Source organism: Passer domesticus, chromosome 8 (genome assembly GCF_036417665.1).
Source record: "Passer domesticus isolate bPasDom1 chromosome 8, bPasDom1.hap1, whole genome shotgun sequence".
In the NCBI taxonomy this organism is placed as follows: Eukaryota; Metazoa; Chordata; class Aves; order Passeriformes; family Passeridae; genus Passer; species Passer domesticus.
In genome coordinates, this window is record NC_087481.1 from 48,644,493 (window position 1) to 48,671,678 (window position 27,186).

General features: G+C 40.1%; 1 protein-coding gene and 1 long non-coding RNA gene across 6 annotated transcripts in view; one reads left to right on the forward strand and one right to left on the reverse strand.

Annotated features, from left to right (window-relative positions):
- ADD3 (adducin 3) overlaps nt 1–27,186 on the forward strand; it is a 91,822-nt gene that overhangs the window by 43,445 nt on the left and 21,191 nt on the right. For 3 of the 5 annotated variants that reach the window (XM_064431256.1, XM_064431260.1, XM_064431259.1), the window contains one exon: nt 23,987–24,210. In XM_064431256.1, coding sequence (XP_064287326.1) covers nt 24,016–24,210 — 195 coding nt within the window. In that variant the 5' untranslated portion in view covers nt 23,987–24,015. Of the gene's footprint in view, nt 1–5,594; nt 5,615–19,254; nt 19,595–23,986; nt 24,211–27,186 lie in introns of those variants that run through there. The other 2 variants (XM_064431258.1, XM_064431257.1) reach the window with 2 other exon arrangements.
- On the reverse strand, nt 2,287–9,085 carry LOC135306789 (uncharacterized). Its single transcript, XR_010367564.1, has 2 exons — nt 8,818–9,085; nt 2,287–3,487 (listed from the first exon to the last, which is right to left on the reverse strand). It is a non-coding gene; the product is annotated as an uncharacterized LOC135306789 (long non-coding RNA).

The following is a 27,186-nucleotide window of genomic DNA, read 5'->3' on the forward strand; positions in this document are numbered from 1 at the left end:
AATAGACTCTTATTTTTATATCTGGCACTTGGATTTTTTTCCCCCTGGGCTAATAAAATAGTTAAGTGATCTCTTCTTACATGTTCATTCTGTCTTGCCTGTAGCTTGTCGTTGTTTTAGAGCAGCACGTGCCTTGCATAACTCGAGATCTCTGCAGTATCAGTGCCTGCTTGTGGGTTGTGTGCCTCTGTTGGACACACTGTCAGTCTGTTGCACAGCCAATGAAGTCTAGATAATTACTCACTTCATGCCAGAGAGAGTTTAGTTAGACAGTGAATTCAAGTGGTATGTAATTATCTGAAGTTAGGCAGAAAGAATTGCACTCTAGGACCTAATGGTTTCACAAACACAAATGCTGAACATGAAGATGTTAAATTTCAGTACTTAATATAGATGATAAATGAAAACTGTTACTTTAGGACTTAGGAATTTTTCTTTCAAACTGGGAACTTTTAGACATTGAGCAACTTTGTTCCTGATTCACATCTCAGAGAGAGAAGAGCTTAAGTCATCCCAAGTGACTCACAAATTATTTAACCGTGAAGTATGAACTGCTCTTGCAAGTTCAGATGGTGCTATTTCTCCTTAACTATTATGTGATGGAAGCATTTCTAGGCACAATCAAACAACTTCCACATTTCAGTAATTATTCCAGCAAATGTGATATGTGTACATATTCAGTATAAGTAAAACAATTTTCATGTATTACAGCTGGATGTGAAAATTAGGGACTTTCTAAACCCCTTTTGCATTCTTTTGGTGTGAAATTTTTTGCTGTGTATCAAATCTGAGAGGTGTGCACAGCAAAACCTCACTATTACTCATATGTAAGTCTGGTTTGGAATATAAGTAGTATGTGGGCTTGGAACCCTCTCTGCATCTGAATTTTAGCCTTAGTGACTAAAATTTATATCCAGCTTGAAGCATCATTCCTAAATTTAAATGGTAAATCCTTACAAGCAGAAGAATTGTGGTTTATTTCTGGGATAGATCTTTCAAGCTTTTAAAGAATACATAGATCTTGGATAGGTTTGCTTCACAAGAGAGAATTTTGCTCTGGAGAAGCAGCAAACAAGGAAACTAGTCAGTGAAGAGTTGTGTTTAGTTAGCCAGTTGGCATATGTGCGCTTGCAAGATTCACTTCAGTGATTTCTATTTGTAGTGCTCAGCTGAGTTCTACTGATGCAGTGAAACTTACTGTTATCACTTTTAACATCTATCAGTATTTTCACAGCCTCCTATCAAAATATTGCTGAAAACTGAGCCTGAGAAACAAATTTGAAATCAATAACTAACACCCGTTCTAGTTAGTGTGGCTGGGGGAGGAGGAATTTTTAAGCTATATAATTTTTTAAGGCATCTGCAGCTCTATCACCATTCTCTTCTTTACTGCAATATCTTCCATTTTGAAGTAAGTCTAAAAAAAGCCTTTAATCCTGGGAATTTTTAAAGACTTCTCCATGTTCTGCTGTTTAAAAATACTTGTGTCTTCTGTTGTCCAGTATTTAGAATAAGTAGGATATTAAGAAATAAAATTATTTGCATTGCTGAACTTCATGTGACAAGAACTAATGGTCTTGGGAAGGTGGCCTACACACCTTGGAGGTCTTGGCATTGCTCAGTGTGATGTGATTGACTGATCACCTCCAGAAACTTTCTGTGCATGTTTCTAATGTGAGAAAGTCAGGTTTTGCTGTGGCAGACAATAAGCAATGTAGGAAATCATCCCCCAATGGATTTGCCCAATGTTGAATAGCTAAAAATGAAATGGTGGGAAGAATGATGAGTGCTGTTCTTGCTTTCCAGCAGCAGTGGAACTGTTCATACAGCAATTCAGTGAGATTGCATGCAGTCTAAATTGTGCTATGCTTCTGATTTAAAAATGTGCTGCTTCTGTTTAGCCTTTATTGAGTCATTGGTTCCAAGAGAGAAAAAAAGGATGGTATTTTAAGCCATTTGTACAAATTCATATCTTCCAGTCAACCATGGGGTTTGGATTTACTTTCCTTGGGAAGCTGTAAATTACTGAAAGTCCTCTACGTTTCTATTTTCCAAATTTTAACACTGCATGCTTGTATCATGGTTTTGGAGACTATACCAAGCTTCCAGAAATATAGCTCTAAACTTTAGACATCCTTCTTTGAAAAGGCAATATTTAAATATTTTGTCAATATTGTTTGCTCAAAGGATATTTTTCTACCATTTGTTTTATTATTACTGTATGGACACATCACAGTTTTATTTCTGCAGAATGTTTTTCTTTTCATGCATTGGGGCACAAGCGTGTAGTTTTAGCAGACTTGGTTTATTCAGCAAAATACACAAGTTGGTACTTCATTGCTTTTTTTGAAGGGAATAGCCCTGTGATAGTTACTTCTTACCATAGGCACTGGTCTTGAAAATAGTCAAGTGAAAATACTTTCTTATTAGTGTCACTTTTTTGAATACCTGTGCAGTTTTGAGAGGATTGATTGCTCCATCCAATGAAAAGGTGACTTGCTGCTACTAAAAATCAAAGGAGCTATTTTTTTACTGGTGGTGTTGGAGAAAAAAAATGCCAATAATATATATTAGAAGTGTTTTGGTGTGTGTGGCTTTACCCAGCAAGATGGAATCAATTTGGAATTTTTAAATGGGGACTGGCTTGGATTAACTGGTGAGGAAAAAAATACATGTTGTTTTGAGTTCTTAAATGTATTAGAGGAAAAAATGAGCTGTTCATGTAAACTGGTGAGTTGTGGTAGGATGAAATTTACAGAGCTCTAACAGGGTGAGGTTTGTCAATGGTACGAATAGCATCCCCCTTTTATGTACTCTGTGCCTTTCCTGAAATCCCAAGGTAGCATGAGGGGATTTCATTCACAGGAGAGACTCTCAAGGACTGAATTCTGCCTTCAGTTCTGGGGCCTCAGGGCCACAAGCATTGCTGAGATGACTTAACAATACATAGTAATTTCTCAACAATAAGTCTTACTCTAGAATGGATGGAGCCAAGTCTCTATTGCAGCTTTGCTGGGTAAGCATGATCCCAAGTGACAGCAACAGCTTTTGTGAAGTGCCCCCAAATCTACCTGTTTGACACCAGCCAGCATAAAAACATCTTGGCAGAGCTGGCACAGACGTGCAGGTTTCTGAGCTCATCCCACCTTGTCTCTGCCACTGTGTCCTGCAGGCTGAGCCTGGCTTGGCTGGCAGCTCCTCGTCCCCCCTCGGCCTCCCTCTCCCCCAGATAACTTTATCCTCATAGCGCAGATACTCAGTCTGGATTTCATTTCTTCCCCTCCAGCTCCGTGTGATCCCGCGCGCATTCCTGACGCGTTACCAGCAGCCCACATCTCCGAAAGTGCCGTATCAGCTTTCAGTGGCCAAAGCTCAGAGGGGAAACAGCCCAGTTCCTCCATGCACAAACAGCTGGGCAGTTGTGGATGGAATTAATTGCTGATATGCACTGGGCTGTGTTTTTCTTCTCTTGTCATTTCCTTTGCAGCTGTGAAAGGCAAGGTTTTAAGGCTTTGAAAACAGCACAGACCTTCTCAGTGGGAGTAATGTAAGAGTACTGAAATATATGTGTAGATTAGGATTTGCATATGAAATAAAACCTCTCCTAAGATGTAAGAACCAGCACTGTTGACGTCGTTATTCAAATTTCAGTTGCACCTTGCCAAATTAATTTCTGACTTTGGATTTCCAGCTTGAGAAAAAAATCTGGTTGAGGAGATTTGGATTTCTGAAAGCAGTAATCATTGTTTTCTGAACATAGGAGTCTGAAGTTGAGCGTTGAAAGCAATCTGTTATGAAAATGGTTGTCTTCCATGTATACTCTTGGATCTAATTTATAAAATGGACTGATGTTGCTTTAGCCAAATGTGAAACAGTGAAGTTGCTGAAAGTCATGTTCCAGCCCAGCAGTTATGGGAAATTTATCACGGGGTTGGAAAATACATATGTTATCAACAGGGCTGCATGTCTGCCTCGAGGCTTCACCCAGCCCATAACAATCCAAAAACAAACCACCCATCACAAATTAAAAAATGCTGTCAAAAGTAGATTCTAAGCCCTAATGCTGCAGCATGCTAGGCTTAGTTGTAAAATCAGTGGAAAAATGCGTGGTACCTGTTGTTGAAGATAGTATTTTGTGAGCTTCCGGTATGAAAGTATAACAGATATTTTTCCCCTTGTTTATTAAACTGTTTTAAATGCACTTTTTTAAATGGAATTGTTACACCTCCCCTACTAGTAGGCTTATGCTGCCATGCAATTTACTCAGGGGAAGATCTCTAAGCTGTTTTGCCAAAATAATTACAACTCTTTTAAGTATTTTACTAGTACACAGTATTTGCATACCATATATTTATAAATAGTCTCATACCTGAAATGAATTGTTTAAACAAATGCTTGAAAAAGGTTTTGTTGTTTTAAGACCTGGTCTTAATAACTAAATAAATGAAGTTGTACAAATATGCTGAAAATGTCCCCACCAGCTTGGGTTGTGTAACTCCTTGTACTGTAAGATGAGTATTTCAAAGGTCCCACTGAAACCAGGGCCCTTATTTGTGGTAAATACTGTGCAGAGTGAGGAAGGGTTGACAGACCAAGATCTTTAATAAATAAATAAATAGAAATTGCACAACTCTTGAAAGGAGCCAAACTTTTAGTCTCAGCACCCACATCAGCCAAACTCTTGCAGAGACTGCTGCAGAGAGCTGTGGGATTGTACTTCCAGCAAATGCAAAGGAGTGCATCCTTACATGCTAGTTTTTCAGCCTTCCATGCAAGGGATTTCCGCAGCGACCTTGTCTGTCGTGGCTAAGAGCACGCAAGGGGACACCAACCCAAGTCTGGCTCACATGGTGTGCAGGAAGTTCAGCTATAGTAATTTGGTTGTAAATCTGAGCCAGGGAGTCAGTAACTCAAATCATGGCTGTTACTTCAAAGAACGAAGGTTGCCTCCTTGAAGGGCTTTTAGTTTTTATAGCTATACAAAAGTTAACTATTACATAAGTTGTATGTTGTACATATCCATATATATGTTCATATCTTATTATAAATATACATGTATCATAGGCACTCTGTTCCATATCTGTCATACTAAGTACTTTTTTGGCAGGTAGCAGAAGTTATGGAAACAATTAAAATTCCTGTGCAACACTGGATTACTTATTTGTTTGGAAGAGTGGGTGATGTTGTAGGGAGGGGAAAAAGGCAGATCTCTGCTTCAAAATCAAAGAGTAAAAGCATTCTGGAGTGGTTTTGCCAGAAGGTCTTTTTGTCAATTTGTGTTTGGACAGCAAGGTCTGAGTATCAAGAATAGAGTTCTGGGGTTTGCACTCTGGTGTACGTTGTTAGTAAATATTTAAGGAATTATAGAGCTGCAGTTGTTTTTATGGCCAGTAACCAACTGGTGATCCTTTCAAGGCAATAAACAGTGTATGAGAACAGTGTTCTTAATTACCCCGGCATGTAAGAAGTTGTTAAAGGTTAGAGACTGGTTGTTCTCTGCTCTGCCTTCACTTTAATCTAGTGCCTGTCTGACTGCAAGATTAAGAGTGGCAAAAAAATCCAACCAGTTTTATGGAACTCATATAGGAGCTGGGCAATTTAATTTCATCCAACAGTGAGTATCTTGATCCAGACTGTCTGCACGGTGTTTCCTGTGGGTTACGTGACAGGTTGGTGGCATGATTTGCTTTGCAAACCTGTAAATGAGTTCGTGTTTGTGAATCTTTCAGCTGTGGTTTCTTTCTCCACCCTTTTCTCATGAATAAACTTGAAAAATATTTAGGACAAGATTTCTCTGGACTCGCCACGTCTGATGGTATCTTTTTCAACTTTGGTCTTTGTATATATGTACTTCTAAAACAATTGGGAGGTGTGGTGCAATGTGCTTCCTTGGAGGGAGGCTCTGTTAGTAAAGATTACTGATCTGTGAGAAGAGTCAACTACAGAAAATGCTGAAACTAGCACTGCCTAGGAGGAGTCTGTGGCTTTGGTTTTTAACTCCCTTTGGGTTTTGTCAGTAACTTGGAACAGGGAAGTGTTTGGTCAGCTGTGGTGTAACACAGAAAAGATTCTTGTCCTGACAACTACATTTATCAATGTAGTAATAAGTTCAGTGTCTTAAACAACCACCTGACCTACTACATGAAGAAATTGTATGCAGTCAATAAATACTTCAGATTGTTCTGTATGTGACTGACAAGCCATAGTTGACTAATGAAATACAGGGTTTGGCAGAGCTTTAGCTCGAGACATCATTGAGTGAACTTTGTGTAAGAGTGGGTTCATTCAATAAAAAATAAAAGGAGCATTTAAAGAGCCTTTTATTCCTGTCATAAAGATGCTTTGTGCTATTGCAGTTGTGTGTTTGACAGAATGGTTGGGGATGGATGCTGCAGATAGTTGTCTTGTAATTTGAGTGTCTTCTATTTGACACCAGCATGATTTTATCTTCAGTGTTGTGACATGACTGGTGAGTTACAGTTTCTCTGTTTGAATGGAGTTTCCCACTTTAGTTAGTATCATGTATCCATAAATCAGTCTGTTAAAGTGGTCATTCTGTATGTTATGGGATGGGTTGGGACTTGTTGGATTTTTGTTGTTGTTGTTTGGTTTTTTTTTAAGGAAATGAGATCTGATTTTGCTTCTGCTTAAGCCAAGTAGAACACCAGACTCAGTAGGACTGGGCTCAGAGTTTTGAGTGTTTGTTGGCAGCTAAAGTGAGCATAGCCACATGGGGCACAGGGCTGGTTCCACTGTGCTGCAGTACCATGGGTCCCTGTACCTTTGAGCTTTTAAGTCTGTGAAATAAAATTAATCAATTATATTTTGGTTTGTGGCTGAGTTTGGTTTGGGATTGTTTTTTTTTTTTAAATTGTTGTTGGGTTTGAGGTTTTTTATAGGTAGGTAATCTTGATATGTTTAAACAGATGGCTCTCTAAAACAGCTCATTACTGGTCACACAGTTACAACAATTGTTGCACTGTAGTTCCCCATCTCTCTTTACTGTATCAAAGTAGTTCACCTTCTGTGAGTATGTGTGCTAATGAGTTTTTATCATCTGTGTGAGTAGTAGCAGACTAGATATTCTGACATATTAGTCATTACAATGTGATAGATAATAGAGAAGTCTACTCTCATTTAAAGCTATAGCAGAGTGCATGAGACAGCCTTCATTAATGTATGCTGCAATTATATTGAATTTCTTCAATTACATCAGATTCTTTCATTACTCCAGAATCAGAGAGATTCTTATGGTAAAGGCATGACCAACTAGTTTTAAATTGTCTATTAAATTCAATTTTCTAGTATTCAAAAGCATACATGCACCCTGGTCAAAGAGAAAAAAAAAACAAGAGCTAAGTGCCCAAGTATTTTAAAAGATATAAACTGGGGAGAAGCAATGAACAAAAAGCTTCTAACTTTCAGTAGATTAATCATGCTTTCAACATCTGGAATGAAGGTTTTTCTTAAGCACAGTTTTGAGATACACAATATTAATCCCAAAGCTTTGTGAGGGCGAGCAGAGCTTAGCCTAGGAGGCAGATACTAAGTTCTGGCATTAGTTTTTTTGCATTGTTTCCACATTCTGGCACTCCACTCCATTTCCTCGCCTCACTGAGCACTGAAAGGGACATAAATTGACATAACTAGATTTTTGTGACTGGGGCAAGGGAAGCAGCCTGAAAGATAAACTTTAACCTGTCATCCTGTCAACAAATTTGCATTGTTAGAAAAGTAAGAATTTATATACCATGGAGTCAAGAATAGTATGTAGGGACAATGCATTAACAAAGTGCATATCTGAAGTTAATTTATTTCAGCCTAAAAATAGAACTTAAACATCCCACTGTCTGATTTGCTTTTCCATTAAAAAAAATTATGTTTCCATTTTCTCGGTCATAAAAAAAGCTTTGAGTACTCTCACTGCCTAAAGCAAGGAAGTCTGAACTATGACAAAAGTTAATGGCAAAGTAATGGAAGAATTTGGCCTGTCCCTGCAGTTTTGGGACTGCTAACTTCTCTTAGCAGTCTATACTGCATCTTGAGCATGATGCAGTTCAGTTATGCAACCTTGGGAAGTTTCTCTCCCACTGAATGCACTGTTCCTTTATTAAGGCTAATGGGAGTCATGTGTTCGTGTCAGTGGGAAAGCAGACCCTTAAAAATCTTTCTGGTAGATTTGGTGGAAACAGAGCTCACGTTCGTTACTGCTGTTCTGGGCAGTTGGATGTCTCATTAGCGGAATGTTAATGATGTTCAGCGAACTTCATTACTGGACGAGAGGATGTGGTGAAAATATAAAACTAGTGACTTTTCAATCTTATAATTTCCTGTATTGTTGGACTAATTTCTGCCTGTTGTGTCCTTTCTCCCATCCCAGTGCTTACACGCTGTGTACCTGGAGTCTGGTGGATGTGATGCTGGGGGTACTCCAGCCCTGCTCTGGGGGCTCTCTGCCCTGAGCCCATGCTGTGGCTCCCCTTTCCTGTGAAACTTACAGTAGAAACCATTAGATTGTCAGTCTTTCTGCAACCCCAGGTAGGAAGCAGATTATAAACATCCAGCAGGTGGGAGGCAGATTTTAGCTGTGGGACTGTCAATGCAGTATCTTTACTGAGTGCAGAGGGAGCAAACACGGCTTTGCTCCCACAGCCCCTCAGGGAAGGCGATGGTGAGACCCACACCATCCCTTCACTGAGCAGATGTTCCTGCAAACCCCCACTAACAAAAACAAACCCACCACATCCCCGCCGAGCCGCAGGATGGGCTGGCCCCATGTGAGGCCGAGCCCTTGGCTGGCAGTGGGAATTCGCTTACCCTCGGAAAACGCGGCCTTTCGTTTTATCTCGCTGAGGCGACCGCGGGGGAACAATGGGTTATTAGAGCATTGGAACAACACGGGCTTTGAGTGACCCCACGGTGCTGTGTTCTGCAGGCGAGGCTAAAAGGAGAGACTGGCTGCCCTCAGAGTTAATTTGGCAGCTGCTGCCCGGGGGCCTGGGCTGGTGGTGGCTGTGAGGTGAGGGCAGCCATGAGGGAGCAGGGAGGGCTTCCCCTCAGGGCCGTCTCTGGGAAAGGGAAAGAAGCAAACACAAAAACTGAGAGCTGGCAAAGTTGAAAGCATTCAGTTTGTTTTCTCTTTCTAGTACAAAATCTGTTTTCCTTCATTCTTCAGCTTTTAAGACAAAACTGTTACGTTGCTGGTTTTTGCCACTGACAGTAAAAGTGGCTGGAAATGGCTGAATGGCAGGTGAAGTGTCTGGTCACAAGCAGAAAGGTGCTGACTTCCCCAGTTCTATATTCCACCGTATGGAATGGCACAGTTAGGGTTTCATATCCCATGCAGGGTCCAAAGACTTTGATCTTAAATGTGGCCTTTGGAGGTGTCATCCTCCCTGAAGGTCATCCCCCTGAAGCTGTGCACATTGATGAGCAATTAGGTAGATTATGCCATTGATATCTCAGAAGTTAGAGTCCCAGGATCACAGAACAGACTGAGTTGGAAGGGATGCACAAAAATCAAGTCCAATTCTTGGCCTTGCAAAGAAACATCCCCCAGAATCACAAAATGTGCCCAAGAACGTTGTCCAAGCACTTCTTGAACTCTGTCAGACTTGGTGCTGTGAGCACTGCCCTGGGGAGCTATTCCAGTGCCCAGCCACCCTCTGGCTGAAGAAGCTTTTTCTAATGTCTGATTTCCTGTACCAGAAATTTGTTTTTTCAGAGGAATAAGGGTGTAGGGCAATGTTTTAGCTTACAAACAAGGTATGTTCCAGGTATGTATGCTGCTGGTCTTAAAGGTGCTCTTATATTAGAAGCGCTCATATTTCAGTGTTGGTAACATATGTAGAGCTACAGAGTGGACATGAATTTTGAGAAAATCCAGAAGGGACACAACATTCAGGTGTTTGCCAGTAGCAATACTCCTCTTTTGTAAAGCAGAAACCATTTTTTTTAGTTCCTCAGCTTTCACTTACACATATAGCCCTAACAACAAAAAAAAGAAACCACCCCTCCTGATGACACTTCACTGTCTTGGGTAGAATTTTCCTGCCTCCAGGGCTGAAAGAGGAGCCCATCAAGTGAGTTATTTGTAGGTCAGTTGGTCTTTCCATGATGAGAAATAATGTGATGAAACTAGTTTTATATTCTGGAGTGGTGTACCTATTGCATGCTGAGGTTTTATGTGTATTTTTAATGTGTTTTTCTCAAAGCACATAATAATGAAGAATTGTGGCATCCCCTTCCTGGGTAGCTATCTACTCAATATGCAAATGTATTCCCAATGCCCTGCTGGAAGCCTCCCAGTCAGTCCTCACTGAACAGTTCCTGCATTGCATGTGAGGGTCCAGAACCAAAGACTTTGCTGTCAGTTTGGTGAAGGCAAAACGGGCTCTCCATGAAGGAGGAAATTTTTAATGGTTATGATGTGCACTTTTTTTTTTCCTCTTTTTTTATCGGTTGGGGAAAAACAAGCAGTGGCAGCAGCTGTGCCATGTGAGCGAGTGTGTCATGAGCCTGCTGGGCAAGGCATAGTGAAGGGCATTATTCCACTGGGAGGTTGGCACTGGCCATGGCCCTCCAGAGTTGCCACAAAGGATTTTCTGTTCGACATCTAACGCAACAAGCACATTCATATGTTTGCAGAGGGTTTCCATGGAAACCGTGTAAACTGTGATGCTGGCAGACAGAGGCAAAGGTTATACTATTGTAGAGGCCCTTTTGTATTCTCTTTAAATGTTTCAGGGCAGCTATATTTCTTAACTGATATTCGGAGCCTGTGCAGCAATTTGTTCAGTTTTTTGGTTTGGTCTTTTTGTTTTTCCTCCTTCCCCTCCTCCCCCTTGTCTTTTTCGTGATTGTACTGAGGGGGTCAGATGAGACACGAGGGGGTCAGATGAGACACAAGAATCACAATGAAAATGTGGTTCTCTTTTTTTTTTTATCACAGGATCACTTGAGTGTCATTATTTGAATTGACTTATCTTTCTGTTAGTGATGATGATGCAACTGGAAATGGAAGAGGAGAGCACAAAAAAAAAATTCAACCCCTACTAGTACATTTCTCTTTTTTTGAGTGCTTTTATTGCTCAGGTAGAACTAACTTGGGTCATTGCTCACTGGCACTTGGAGAATTTTGAATGCTGGTCTCCTCTCAGAACAATGAACTTATGCTATTTATAGATACCAGTTTTAACACTGGCTAGAATTGAGTATGCTTTGAGGGTTCATGCTGTTTTTAAATTTAACCTACAAGTTTAAATTTCCAAACATACCTATTGCTTTGTTCGTGTTTCAGAAGTACTCCCACCATGGGCACAAATGTTGCTCATTAAGAAGAAAGAAAATTATTGGTTCTTCTATATCCAAGTTCCCCTTTGATAGTCCATGTTTGCAAAATTATGCTTGTTCACAACTTCAGCTTAATTATCATGGGAGGTTATTTTAAATGGCTTAATCTGTGTCTGGGCTCATGCTGCAGGTCAGAGAGGTCCAGGTACTGCTTGTTCACCTGCTGCTCTATGAAAACGAGAGCTCACCTGACCACACTATGCATGTATTAATTCCTGCCACTTAACTTTTGAACCTGGTTACTTTAAGCCAAACTTGGTACAAAGGTAAAAACATTATTTTCTGGTGCTTTACAGAAACGGGTATCTGGTTAAAGATGTAGGATTTTGATGCTGAGCAGCATCCTCAGTACCTGAAATACAAGTTGCTCAGTCCATCTGACTATAGGGCACTGACTAAAAAAAATCCAGGTTAAGTGTAGATAATTAACTGAACTTGATCACGAGTTTGCAGAATCAAGAGATAATTTAAATTCTCAGTTTTAAAGACTAAAACATACTTTCCTGCTAAAGGGGCAAATACCTTTTAGGTGTATAAAATATTAAAATCTTAAACAGACAAGTGACATTAAGGCATTGTGTTTCTGAACTTGTGAAAGTGCTGTCATAATTACACAAGGCAGCACTTACTTTTTGTGAATACAAGAATGAAACAGCCAACTTGGAGAACTTACTGTTGTGGGAGACAGTTTCTAACAAAGAATGAAAAGGTGGAATGTGCTGTTAGCTCAGCATGGCTGCTGATTTACTTTAGGACAGCCAGGCATGCCCACAACCTGCTGCACCATGCCAAGAGTGGCCAGGAAGGTTTATTTGTTTACTTATTTCTCATGTTTTGCTATTTATATATCAGATGTATAATTATTGAAGGCTTCATATCCAGTGCCTCGTGAATGTGACAGTTAAAAATAACTTCAAAAAATAAACCATCCATTTAGTCTTCTGGAAACCACTGGTCTCCCAGTCCAGTATCACACAGTTACAAACAACATGTTGAATATGACATGAAAATGAACACAGGATAGATGTAATGAAAACCTTTCTTCAAGTTTCATCCAGCATAATTGTATAATTGCACTCTCTGAGGTATGGGGGTTTTGTGCCAGGTAGGAGTGTTTCTCATTATGAATTCCACTTTTCTGAGTTTGAAGCCAGAACTCTCAGGAAAAAGTCTGTTCATATAACATAAAACTTTGTGTGCTTTCATCACATCATACTGACTGCTTTGCAGTACAAACTTTGATTAGTTTTGATAGTTTATCACAGAGAGAAACATGTACTGATGAGGCAGGCCAAAATCAAAATTCCTTAGCAATTTGCCAGAGAATTAAAAAGAACAAAATTATAAACCCACAGCAACCCCAAATGGTATCTTATGTGCTTGTTTCAATGCATACTGGAAGCATCACTCAGTAATTAAAATAAAAATAGAAATCCAGCTATCTCCCTGCCCAAAATGATGCCATAAATTAGCAAGTTAGAGGAACACATCTTACAGGAAAAAAATAAATCTAAGCACTGCCCAACTCTAAAAGCAGCACCTACTCCTATTCTTCCAGAAATCTTTGAGATCAAACGTCTGAGACCAGATCAGTCTTGCAGATTCCTTTTTTCCTCTTTGGATTAAGAAATGAGTTCCAAAAAAAAGAGATGTGGTTCCTCCTCATCCCCACTGTGGTTAAGGCAGAGCTCTGGCTGCCCTGGGTCAGTGCTGTCCTCCACAGCATGCCAGCACGTCTGTGAGAGCTGTCATGAAGGATCCCTTGGCAAGCATCTAATCACCTACTATTCAGCACTATATTAATCAAGTTTTGTGGTATTTTTTGGGCATGTTCCTGCATGGAGTTCTTTAATTCTTTGAACAATGTTGGGTTTTTACAGATGTTTATAAAAAGCCCACAAAGCACCCAACACAAAAGTGAAAAAAAAACCTGAAAAACCTAGAAAAATTTTACTTACCTTTATTTGTCAAGTAGATGGAATCTCCATAGCCTCATTTTTTTGTATCATCAATAATTTTCTTATGGTGTAAGGTGAAATGCTGTTTACATAGGATCATTTCCATCAGTTATTCAAATATTGAGGAGGAAAAAGCATCACCAAAGCTCAGAACATAATGTATTTTTTTTTTAAATCACTAATTGACTTTTAAATTTGTTGCTTTTAATTCTTAATGTTAGAGTTGAGAGAAGAATTTGCCTCTACATTTTAGGCTCTGAACTTGAGCCCATGGGTTAACAGATACTACCACCCAGTATAAACATACACAGGTTTATTTGCAAACAATCCAATAGCATTTCAATTAGCTTCTTTGGAAAATCAAATAAAATTACTTTTAAATATTTCATTTTAACTAGAAGACAGATCCATCTAATATATTTGTTGGCTTCAGAATATTGTTGAAATTACAAACAAAAAAACCCCAGTAGAAGGCAAAATTGGGAGAATTGTTTGGGGAAAGGATTTGAGGGAGTCTTTAGTGCTGCATGTGACTGATCAAAGGCTGCACTTGCCTTCAGAATTATGACAGAGTCTTTGCCGCTGGAATTCTGAGTTACTGCTGCTGCAGTTTCTTCAAGTCCCTGGTTAGAGGAGAAACCAGGAAGCTTTTCTGCATTGCTCACTTGCATGGCAATGCTGTAGTATAAAGTGAGTGTCTTCTGAAGCAGTCTGGGGTGGATGGTTGCTTATACCTCCTTGGCTGCTGGGAAGTTCTGTTCTCAGTACATTGGACCATCTCCTCTTTAGACGTGAAATAGTCATCCTCCATGCAACTGAGATCAAAGGAGAGGATGGTTTGAATCTCTAGGACAAGTGTTCAGTGTCAGCTGGTGTTCCATTCTAAGAACAATCACAATGTGTGCAAGTCCCCATGATTTTGTGTAGCATGCCAGGATGCAGCCATGCTTTGTAATACCAGAGTAGTTTGCTGTGGAGTGTCTTTTATTTTATCCAAGTTTTCAGGGCTTACAAGTGATGATGGAGGAGGAGAATTATGGGATAACAGTACATAATTGCTTGCTTGTACTGGAAAATAATAGTAACCTAATTATTAAATATTTATGTATTCTGCTTTTGACTTTTAAAATGCTCCTCTTACTACTGGGCTTGCTGCTGACTCACCCTACCCCTCACTGTTTGTCTTACCAAAGCTTTTGTTAGTAAATCTTGAGCACTTGTTCAGAGATGTGCTGGCTGCTGCTCTGGGCACATCTGCTTCTCTGTTCAGTGCTGTGGTTAAGTCCAAAGTGACCCTCTGCCATCAGCTGGGCTTGCTTGAAATTCAGGGGAATAGTTTTCCATTCCTGAAGGTGTAGAAGATCTTTGGCTCAGTAAATTCAATTTGCTTTTCTAGTACCATGAGTAGAAGATGGCAGAGACAAGAAGGAGGTCAAGTTCAGGCCGAGTCAATTGAGATTGATGTGCATATTTGTATAGGTTAAACTGTGAATGCACGTGAAATTTTCTGCATATGCTAGTTGGGCAGTTTGTTGGGAGAGTTAATTATTTTCAAGCAAGCTGAAAACAATATTAACCATTTGACTATAAAGAGAAAAAGTGTTTCTCACTACTGTAAATCCTAGGGATTTCCCTGGGAAGGATAATTAAAGCAACATGCTGTGAACGCAGCTAATAAAGTAGTTGCCTTTTGAACTTTTGAGTAGATCAGCCAGGTCCTTGTGGCCCTGCTCTGCTCTGCTCCACACTTTCCCCTGCTCTCCTCCCCCAGATTATTTTTAACCCTGAAGCCTTTGTGTAACCACTGTAGACTCAAGCTTCATGGAGAGGTGTGCTTAGCACAATTAGGGAATGGTATTTTCAGGGGTGGGGGACTGAAACACATTCACTGGGAGTGGCAGGATTGCCTCAAGGCAGCCAGGAGAACATGAAAAATTGTAGCATAAGGTATGTGTAACTTAAGTCCTCTAAAGATGATAATTTTGTAAGTATTAGGGATGCAACTATAACCTTCATCAAGTTCTGTGTGTTTGTTAAGTTTTCCCTTGTTGTGTTTTGACAGTCACAAACATTTGTTTGTAAATGGACCAAGGAGGGAAAAAAAATGTCCCATATGCTAAAGCAAGACTAATTTTGGTAATGGAGAAAAAAGAAAGTCTTGGAGCCTTGAATGGGGTGAGAAAAGACACTCTCAGTATAATCTGTGAATAGTGATTTACAGTTTTTTGTCCCTTGTGCCATCTCATGGCTGATATAAGCTGTTAGTCCTATTAACAAGCCTTCCCTCTACACCTCAATCTGAGCTTGCTTTTTTTAAGCATTTGCTAGAGTAAGGGGATAGCTCTTTTCTCACAATGCCTAGGGTTTTTTCCCTTGCTCATGGACAGTCAGTGGCAATGTGCCTGCTGTACAGTCAGGCGTGGGCTTGGCTGGCATCATTTGTCTCACACTTTCATCAATCCCTAAAATTATTATTTGTAATTCTAGTTTAAAACCTTAAGACAACAATAACATTTACACTAAGCCTGTTCTTCATGTGTGAAATCAATACATGTAGTTGTGTTGTTTTATCTAAAATATTTTGAGTTTTAACTATAGCTATCATAAATCAGCTTTTTGAAATTATCTTGTTTTCTGTTTAATGTAAGAATTATGTATAAGTCAGTGAAATGTTAAAATTCCTTTTTTGAGAAGCTAGGCAGTTTATTTTGACATGGTCAAGCTGATATTGGTGAATTAATGTGATTTATGTTATTGCTCTCCATATAAAATTTATGGCAGAGTGATTCAGAGATCCCAAGATGAACTGGGGAGAGTTGTGCAGGGTGTGGTGCATTATATTAATAAAGATACAATTTGTCCTGAAGACTGTATGATCGAAGACCTGGCACAATTTCATCTTTTCTTCAAGTTTCCAGTTACAATTGTTCTACTGAGATTAGCTGTTGGCCAGGTTTCCCAGTGCTTACTTGTGAGTTACAGAGGGCGTTGAGCTGCAATTCCGTATGGTCAGTGCATGGTGCTGGTCTTAAACGGGGTTACACTGAGCTGTCGGTGGTGCTAAAGGTCAGGATTTGATGTGAAGAGAGAGGAACTCCAGGGGTTTGGACTATAAAAAGGTTTGGCTGCATGCTACCATACACAGGATCGGTTGTTGGTGTAAATATTTGTAAAATCCAGCAGTTGCCTCGTGTCCATCATCTGGATTGCCCACCGTCACAGCCTCTGACCCTCCAGCAAAACCCAGGAGGCAGCTGCTTTGGCCATGACATTTCTCAGGATAATCAAACTGCCATAAATCACCAAGACTTTTCATGTGCCCTGGGACTGATAAGAGGTTTCGCTGCTCTCCAATGTCACACATTGTACCAGTGACCCAGGAGGGCTCCTGCAGGTTGTGCTCCTCCGTGTTGCTCCAAATGGCTCTATCCAGGTTGATGTGAATCAATGGATTTCAAAAAAACGTATTTATGTAACAGACCTATTTATTCTACTCCATAACCTTATGTAGATCTGTATATAAAGTAGAATTGTTTTCCCCTGCATGTGTGCAGGTCAGGGATAGCCCAAGAAAAAATCACCAGAGAAAGCTGGAAACTTTGCAAGAGAGGGAGAGGAAGAGTGTTGCAAAATATGGAAGGCTGTGACTGCCATCAGCTTTTTCAGTTAAGTTTTCTTTTCACAGAGAAGTTCTTATTTTATACTGTGGAGGAACCCAGGTTTCATGTTTTTCAGGTGACACAGGGACATTGTTCAGCCATTCTCTCTGTGTGTGGGCTATGTGTGTGTGCCTACTTTCACAGCTTAATACGGATAAGTGCTACCAGAACATAATCTTTTAATTTAGCTCTCTTGTCTACTAACTCGTGAAATATTTTTAGGTGACTTAAGTACAAGTGATTATGTAGATAAGCAGGGGTGTGTCTTTAAAAATAAAGTGCTTTTCATTGTCATCTGTGTGAATTGTTTCACCAACAAACTCTGTATTCCTCCTCTGCTACTTTTCTGTAACTAGTTTGCATGTGTGACTGGGTTTGTTCTGACTTGCATGTTTTGTGTACAGAACACCATAATCTCAAAATGTTCATATTGTCTGCACAATCTTAACAGTTTTTGTGTAAAACAAGAAAACATTTCATGGAGCAGAGCAAGGAACCATTGCACTGCTGGCTGCTCAGGTGTCACACAGTGCATTGATGGCAACATCCCGGTTATGTACTGCCTTTCCTTGGCACAAGGGGTTCCACAGTGGGCAGGGTGGACCTTGGATCTGAACTCCCAGGGTTGTGCTTTTGAGACTGGTTTTATCTTTTATCATACTGACTCTCAGAAAAGGGTGACTGGATAACTTCCTTATCAAGGGTTCCCTCCCTTTTTTTACATGAAAAACTCATGCAGCCGTAAAGGAAATAGTTTGTGTCTACAGGGTTAAGCATGCAAGTTCATTTATGAGACTCCACACATGCAAATAGCGTTTATGGCCATGTGGTAGAGCATATTGGATACATCAAACCAGCATTCTGGGCTCCGGAAGTTTTTTCCCCACTTGTGCTGAAAAATGTTGGCAGGCCGGGCTGCAAATGTGGAGGTGCAGACTGCACCTGCTACAGGCTGGGTGCATTATAAGGAACCTTCCTTAACAGATAAAAAACATCACCCCTGCAGTTAAAGGTAAAGCTACAGGCCTCAAATTCTCATTTTCTGTGTGGCTGTCAGCGACCCACTTAGTTCTCACTTCTTGACAATAAAGTGTGTCTGGCTCCGTTCCAGTTTACACTGAGTAAAGTGTGAGTTGCACAGCTTGACTATTTGTGTTGACTTTAACATTGCGTGATGTAACTGGGAAAAAAATAATGCTTTAGATTTAACACAGCAACACAAAAACAAGGTTCCAATGCATTCAAGTGCTTATTTCTTAGGAAAAAAATATATCTTGCTGCCATACAGTCTCTTTACCGTGGTGTCTGAAAAGAGATGATCATTAAATTAGCTTGCTCTGTTTAAAAGCAGAGGGACTTAAATATGCAGTGCTGGATTAGGCTGTTTGATTAGTAACCAGTTTGGGCTGTAGTATGACAAATTGTTTATGGCTGCATTGCTACTGGAAGAAATGGTGTTTGACACTCCTGTATCATCATTATCTTTATTTCAGAACAAACATTTGTGTAGATATGCAGTTATCTGGCAGGGTAACTGATACAGCTGATTATTAAATTAATCCATTTAATAAAATCCAAACCAGCTTTAAAAACCCTTACAAGCATTTTCTAGTTTGAATCTGAAGATGTGATAAAGGGAGAAAGATTGAATGGCTGGGCAGGCTAGGAGAAGATATGACTATTTTAAAATGCAAATTAATTTGTGTCAATTTAAGGGTGTAGCTTGGCTTGGGTGCTAGGGTAAGGAATGCCTGTGTATTAGTAAAATCGGTTAATAAAATTTTGAACAAATGCTACCTATCTAGTTATTTCCAGTTCTACAAATTGTGTTTAGGAAATGCTGACATCTGAACACACATCTTACTCACCTGAACAATGTATAAAGTAAGAAAACCCCAAATCCATTGTAAGATAAAAAGAAAAAGAAAAATTTTCAGCTCAGATATTTATGGTATTTGATGTCCCCATCAGGTGAATTTCAAAATTAATTTAATTTTGAGGTGCTTATCCAAATTATGTTTTTTACCTTAAACGAGTTGCAATTATTCATTTCTGTGTCATTAGTAAAATATGTAGGAGGGAGGGTGAACAGTTAACTTTCTAGTGCCAGAAGATAACATTGGTGACCCTCTTCTCAGTCCACATTCTCCTACACACTTCCCCATCCCTCTGAACCATTCCCCCATATTCCTGAAGTGTGTGTGCTGCTGCCAGCTGACGTACGTAGCTGACGGTGTTTGCTGAAGCCAAGTCTTTGATTCAGACTGGAACCTGTTTCATGGGGAGGCTGGAACTGAGATCAAGAGACACCCAGTTTGCTTCCAACAAGTCTCCTGGCAGACAAGATATTGGAGGGGGGGCTGGGAGGAGAGAGAGCAGACTGTTCCTTACAAACAAGCAGGCGAGAAATCGCAGGAGCAGAACAGCTCAACGTGCTCCTGAGAGGAGCTGCTCCGATGCGGGGTAGCCTAGCCCGAGTGCTCAGACCCCAGATCAGTCACACCAGTTAATGATGCCGTGCACACACTGCTGGCTTGCACTGCTGGGAACTCTCAGTAAGATGGATTGCACTGCATAGAGAAAATGGAGATGTCTGAAACCAGCCAGAAAAGATCAGCATAAAAGGTAGGTTAATGTTCTGTTGCTAGGTGATCTAATAATTTGGTCCCTTTGCTGTTATTCTGTCTGGTGGTATTTATTTTTATATACATTCAATACGTTATGAAAGATATAAAATACATCAAGTCAGTGCTTTCTGGGGGGGGTTTCACAATATACATTTTCCTCGCATTTGGTCTCCTGTACTTTTTTTTACTTTAATACTTCTTGTTTCTCTGACCTCATTATTATTTTTGTGATTATACATTGAAAATAGTTATTGCAACAGAAGCAACACAGCAGGTTACTTAGATTTTACAAAGTGTCAGATGGGGATGCTCAGGATGTAATGTTGCCACCTAAAATCAACAGTTCCATGTTCCTGGGAAAAAATTGAAGCTTTCATTAAAAAAGACTTACTCCTAAGTAGAGAGATAAACAGCTTCCTGGCAGAGGGAGTATGTTCTACTTTCTCTCTGTAGCCCAGTTACGGGTGTAAAATACAGAACAGGATATGGAAGCCAAACCCATGAGCTATATAAGGCATCAAAGCACTGGAGGACACGACCTGTTTTCTTTTGTATCAGAATTCAGTTCAGCATGAACCAGGAGGGCAGAGCTCGGAGGGGGAAATGGTGTTAGATTAACAAGTTATGTTGTAGCAAGACCTTGTGAGCCTTTTTGTTTTACAGGTCCTTAAAAGTATTTTCAGCTGAGATGAGGAATCTGTGTAACAAAAATTTATCCATTCTGAATTTCAGTTCTTAGGCCCAACATTGGAGCCATTGAACCAAGTGTGGGCAAACTGTGATCCCAAGTGTGGGCTCTTTAACTTTGAATCTCTTTTTAGTGTGTCAGCATGTGCATGTTAGGTCAAAATGTGGGCTAAAATGTGTGCCTCAGCAGACCAAGAGTGATGGCTCTCACCAGGATAGAATCAGATCCGAATTTATAATTGATTTCTCTATGTATATTTTTCTGTTCTGACATATATATAGTGTCTTGTTGCTGTTCCATAGGGTCTCTGATTTCTACCTGTGCCTCAGTCTCTGCAACCACTCTGGAGCATGCATAAGAAATGTTAGCCAGTACTGTTCATGAAGGTGGTACCTCACTTTCTTTAATTCATAAACAGTATTGGAGGGGTTGGAAGCCGAAAGTAGCCTTGCGGTAAAGCCGATTTCTTCTCTAGGCACAAGTATCACACATGCACAATTTAAAAAAAAAAAAAAAAAAAAGGTGGGGAAGAGGATCCTCTATCACAATTCGTAGGTGTTGAGATCTGGATTTCCTGTAAACATTTTTGTTTTATTGCTGGTTCTGTGCTGAGAAGGAGATACTAATTTTTTGGTCCCCTAAAGCTGATGGCATTTTTAACAAATATCCTCTTTCTTAAAAAAAAAATCAATAGAAGATGCAAATAAATAATAAAAGAATGGTTGATTTGTTTGAAAATTTTCCAGGAAACAGTAGGGGTTATATGAGAGTCAGCCTGGGCCCAACAGAGCAGGCATTGAACCAGACCTAATAAGAACAACTGGACCCAACACCCATATTATGTTCAGTAATGGAGGGGTTTTGTACTACAAGGACTTCAGTGTTGTAATCTTAATGGCTAGAGGTAACAAACCAGGCTGAAAGGGAAGAGGAAAAACTAAAGTTCAAGGCAATTAGAAAAATCTCTTTCGTGGATTTTGGGTATTGCCAGTCACATTTGTGCCATTTTTATAGATGAATGGGCTTTTCTGTCACTGTAAGAATGAATTGTAAAGTAATGGACTTGAACTAATTATGTCCTATAAACCTATAATAATAACAATAAATGTGTTTTGAAGTTCAGACATGCATGTACTTGATCCAGCCAACTGAGTTGAGCAGCAGTTGAGCAAGTCTCCTACTTGGGGTTAACAGTTCAGGTTTTAGGGAAATAAATGGTGAGATAAGACAACTCCAGGGAAGGAGGAAAAGAGCAGGAGGCACAGCTGGTCACCAGTTCAAGCAAGGCTCTTGCTGTCTGCTTTTCTAGACTGCTTTTAGTTACCTGCAGGTGATGGAAGGTGTCTGTTCTGGCTCAGATGGAGGTTCTTATCCCAACACAGATGGAGAGCAGTGAAGGCTGACAGGTCTGGTCTCGAGATTTTCTTACCTTGTGGCATTTAGCCAGTGATCTCATGGTCTTATGTTTTCTCCTGATGCTTGTTTTCTTTTTCTTCTTAAACCTCACAATTTTGGGCAGGGGGGAAAGGGAAGGTACACACAGGGCAGTGGAGCACAGACATAACACACAATTACATTTATAAGGGTATTTTTCCTAAGCTGAGTGGTGGTCAGATCCCTAGACACCATCCCAAGAGTTAATTCTTTAGAAAAACTTAAGCTCCTTTCATACTTCTACCAGATTTTTCCCAAACTCTCACTTTGAAGCAAACCCCTTGTTTTCTCCGCAGCATCCCTAAACTGATCACACATCCCAGGCTTTCCAGGGGTCAGTCAGCAAATGCTGAATGAACTCCTACTGCACCCAAGCAGCAAATGCAAAACTCACCAATGTGTTTCCTCAGCCTCTGGAATGAAGCCATCAGAGTTCATGGAGCTTGTCTCCAGGATGTGAATTATACATCCCAGAACATGGTATGTTCATCCAGCATGCCAGGTACCTCCTGGGAGCTCTGTGTGTGCAGCTGGATAATGTTGCATCCCAGATGATGTTTTCTTTTTCTCTCTTTCTGTGGAAAAAAAAAAAAGGCAGGAAGAGCAAAACCAATTAAACTATAGGAACTGTTGTGTTTCATCTCAACCCAAATTTTATCATAATCTGTCGTACACAAGAAAGACATAGACATAGTTTTCTTGGCTCTTACCTGCTAGTGCTTTCCCAGCTCTGTCGGTGGTTTCTCTCTGGAGTTTCATACTTGGTTACAGGGTTGCAGTGCCCCAGGATTTCATCCTTGTGTTCTCCCTTGCAATGTCAGCAAAGCCATTTGGGAATCAGTGTGGGAAACTGGCTGAAAACCAGTTTGCATCCTCCTGCCAGCCTGGGTCCTGGTGTGGCTGAGCAGTAGAGGGTGTTACAAGGACTGGAAGGACTTGCTGCAGGCAGGAGGAGGGCTTGGGCTGCTGAAGCTGGTTTTGACAGGGATTCCCAGTGTTCCACCTGGGAAATATGTGAGATTACAGAGGAGGCAGTTTGGATGCTCCTGTTGGCTCACTGTTCACGGAATACCCCAAATGGCAATTGCAGTGACACAAACGAGGGATGGGTGAGCTGTGCCACAGAGCAAGGACACTGATCCACTGATACCAGAATGTCAAACCACACTGTTGAACACTGCTTGACTTGGGCTTTTTTCCTCTGAAGATGTGAATTTACATACCAAATATTTTTTCATGCAAATATTTTTATATTAAATGTATTGACTGTAGATATTTGCATGTTAAAATGTATTTTCATAATACATTTATCTTGTCCTTCAAATCCTGCTTCTCTTTGTTCCTCAAACCTGAGAAAGTGTCCCTCTTCAGTAGCTTTTGAGGAATGGTATTCCTGAGTGTGCTTTTGAGCCTGATTCTTTGTATGAAAATTCAGGTGTCTGCTTCTTTCCTTTTGATCCAGTTTTGTTTGTGTTTACAAATGCTTATCAGGTTTTTTAATGAGATTTTTAAGCTTTCTACCAAGACATGAAAGTATTTTTGTTGGGGTTTTTTTTCTTTTCCTAATGTAATGAGCTTCAGTGAGAATCTTTGCATACAATTGCACACAAAAGGAGAAAAGCTAAAGCTCAGCTGTTTGCCATGGATGTGGCCTCAGTGCTGTGTAAGCCAACATAAAACCTCTGCAGTTCCCTCTATGTCTCCCAGTGTTTTGTGAAAGAGCAGGCACCAGCTGGAGCTCAGTGGAAATTCTCTGGTGGTCCTTGAGTGTCCTGGAGCCTTGTCTTTAAGCTGTGGTTATGAGATGCTTTGAAAATGCTGTAATTGAGGAATTTCTTCATTCAAGCTGGGAGATGAGCTCTGAGCAGATATTAAACAGACCTTCTCTTCTGGGTGTTTGCTTGAACAGCTCAAGAAGGAGAGCTATAAAAAACCTTGGGAAGTGATAAGTGTAGTGTGAAATTACAGAGTAAAGTTTGTCGTAAAATGTACAATGGTCATTTTAAATGTCACTCCAAATTGTATGCTTTTTGTTTTTTATTTACCTCAACTAAAGATTATGCATTAGCAGAGAACTTACTAATGGTTTTTAACCATTTTTCTAAAATTTTCCCTACATTTTCTGATTGTGATAGTTACTCACTTGTTCTCTTTTCATTTTAGGTAATCTGCAGAGATGCAAAGGGACATTAATTGTGTCCAGACTTGGAAGTTCCATGCACTGTCCTCCTTTAACTGACATTTTCCCCTGGTTTCCTTTTGTTTCAGGGGAAGCTTTCCCTGCACAGTGGTGAAGCATGAGTGCTGATGCCAGCCAGGTGGTGATCACTACTCCTCCCCCTGCCACGATGCCTCACAAAGAGCGGTACTTCGATCGCATCAACGAGAATGACCCGGAGTACATCCGGGAGAGAAACATGTCCCCTGACCTCAGACAGGACTTCAACATGATGGAGCAGAGGAAGAGGGTCACCCAGATACTGCAGAGCCCTGTGAGTGCCACTAATGGGGGGTAAAATGGAAAGGGTGTTAAAAACAGAAAACAGAAATCTGTGCCACAGCTAGGTGGAATATCTCTGCACCCTCTTCTACGAAAAGTCACTAAACAGATTATCCAGCATTTTGTTAGTGTGGTGTTTTGTTTGTGGACAAGCAGCCTTTATAGTGTTTTTTTTTCTCCTGATACTTTTATATTCTTATGGTTCATTGCATTGTTACAGAAAGATGTGGCTGGCTGCAGTGTTCCTAATTAAAACTTAGGAAAAGGGAAGAGAGTGAAGGAGTCACTGGTCAAATAGGAACAAATTAGGGCATTACGTGGTGTTCTGCTTTCTGGGTTTGAATATTAACCTATCATTTGCATCAGGAATGCTTTAATTAACATTCATAATTGGGTTAAGTTTATTTAAAAGCTAGACTATGTTCTTTTTATGTCCTTGAGGGTGATCATACCCCTACTTGGCCATATTAGTGCTCATCTACTGGTTGTTTAAGTTCTGTACTTGTGTAGACTACATCTAATACTATTCAATCTATTGAACCACGTTTGTGGTAGTTTTAATTTATATTTTAATACCTGTATTCTTTGAGTTTAACCTGATGAGTACATTGGAAAGTACTGCTGTTGTCTTGAGTATTTTGAAGGCATAGGGAGTGAGTAAGGCCTGTGGAATGATCCTTTAGGAGTATCCATGTGTAATGCGAGTTTTGAGGATAATAGGACTGGGAAGGGGCTAAGCAGCTTTACAGATCCTTCTGTCTTCAGTTCCTCTGTAAATTGGGGTGCTTCTGTAATTTTTTTTAAGCTTTTCCATATGTAAAGAGATTGCAAACAGCTGTTAGTAATCACCCTATTATAGTCATCCATGAATAACAGGATTGTTTGCTAAAGTGTTGTCCTGGAGTGTCTCTTGGATCTGTGTTGCTTTGACTATAACGTGAACCTGTTGACTAAGGAATTTATTATTTTTCAAGTCAATTTGTGCAAGCTTGGGTTTGCAGCCAGGCTCTTTTATAAGGAAAATACTCTAAGGAGGTTGCATAATGTTCTAATCATGATAATTTTATGTTAAATACTCAGTTGTAAAATGTGATCAGAGTCTACTCATTCCTGTTAAAATATTCACATTATGAGTAGCCAGGACTCACAGAAAGACTAAATCTTTAGCCTACCAGGTAAAAATAAGTTGGAGAGATCATTTGGTTTTGTATGTGATGGTGGGTTTTGGGTCCTTTTGATGACAGTATTGAATCTGATGAGTGTAACTATTTCATTAACATTTTGGGGCATCTTTTGCCAAGTCTGCCAGATGTAATTAAAGTCCCTTTGCCGCAGCCTCTGTGGTGTTTTATTTAGTAGATGCAGTGTCAGCATGCAGATTTTCAGAAGGGGTGTGAAGAGGGGTATGAACCCCTGAGTTTTTAGGCTGCTGTTTTAACACAAGATTGTGGCACAGAGAGCTGCTGGGCTGCTTGTCAGTGTCCTGCTGCAAGAGAAGCTGAGCCCAGCACTTTTTGGAAAGTGACTGTTCAGAACTGCCAATAAGTTGCAAGTTTTTGTTGTGTAAGGGAACAGTTGTCCAAATAAGCCAGGGTCCTGCTGTCTGCTTGGCTTAGAGAGAAATGGGAACGTGGGAGCTGAGTGTGGGATCAGGCACGAAGAGGAGTTGTCTGAGCTCCCACTTCCCCTCAAGTATCTCCTTTTATCCTCCCTTTTCCTGATACAGAAAATTTAGAGGAACTCTGCAGTGATTTCTCACGCAAGGAAATGAAAGCATTTTTATACAGTATCTGTGAGCAAATGTCCATCAGAATTTATTTGGGGTGGAAGGTGCAGTGTGCCAGGCTCCAGCTGCTGTGTGTCATACTGTTCTTGGGACTCAGGACTGAAAACATTTACCTTGTTCTCTTGAATTTAAAATTCATCACACAATGGCCAGAAAGTATTGTTCCTGTTACCAGTCTGTGTAACGCGGGTTCAGAATTGAACTGAAGAGCATTGTCCGTAATGTTTTTGTTCTATAGCTTCAGAATTACATTGTGTTAGATATTTTCATGGAACCTTGTTGCTTTTCTGGATTTTGTTCCACTTGACAGAGAGAATATAGTTGTAAGGTGTTTAGAAGAAGAGAAATTATGAGAGACAGTTTAAGGAAGAGCTTGCTTTGCTGGTAAATCTTCACCCAGTCTTATGTATATAATTGCTTTCAGATCAAAGAAATAGTCAGTGACTCCTCTTCTAGCAAGTATTAGTAAATATGAAGTGTACCTAGCAAGGATAGTAACTGTCTTAAAAGTACACAAGCATGTTATAGTGGTGATGAGGTGAGCTTTGAACATGCACTTTCTGTGAGCAGAGGTGCAAAACTAAAGGGTTAATCACTGTCACATAGTAGGAAGCTTAGGTACTAATTTAATCTGGTTTTATTAACAAGCTTTTTTTCTTTCTTTCAAGTAGGAAAATCAAAATCCTTTAGCAAGAAAATAAATTAGAGAATATATTTCAGGAACCACCGTATATTTTACTCAGTGCATGTTGTTGTAAGGGCTACAGGCCTGACCAGACATCTTCAAACATCAAGCTGCTGCATCTCTCTGATGTCCTGTTTGGTGCCCATACTAGTGTGCAATCTGACTACTCCTCTCTGATGTGCAATTTCCCTTTCCTAAATTAAATAATTTAAAAGCTACTGAAAAGCTATTTCCATTACTTCTGATGTTTGCTAATGCCTTGGAGTCTGTTCATATTAAACCTTAAACAAATCATAGTTGTTTTCTGACCATTGCCCATGGAGAATGTCCTGACATTATCAGTGAGTTCTCAGATGTGTTTGCCTAATGCTGCATGTAGCCCCTGAGTATCTGATAGCTTGGGGAATCTGATAAACTGAACATGTTTGCTCTTCTGTGTGTGTTAGAAAGGTGGAAAGAAATTAAAATCAGCTGGGCCTGAGCAGCCTGATAGCATC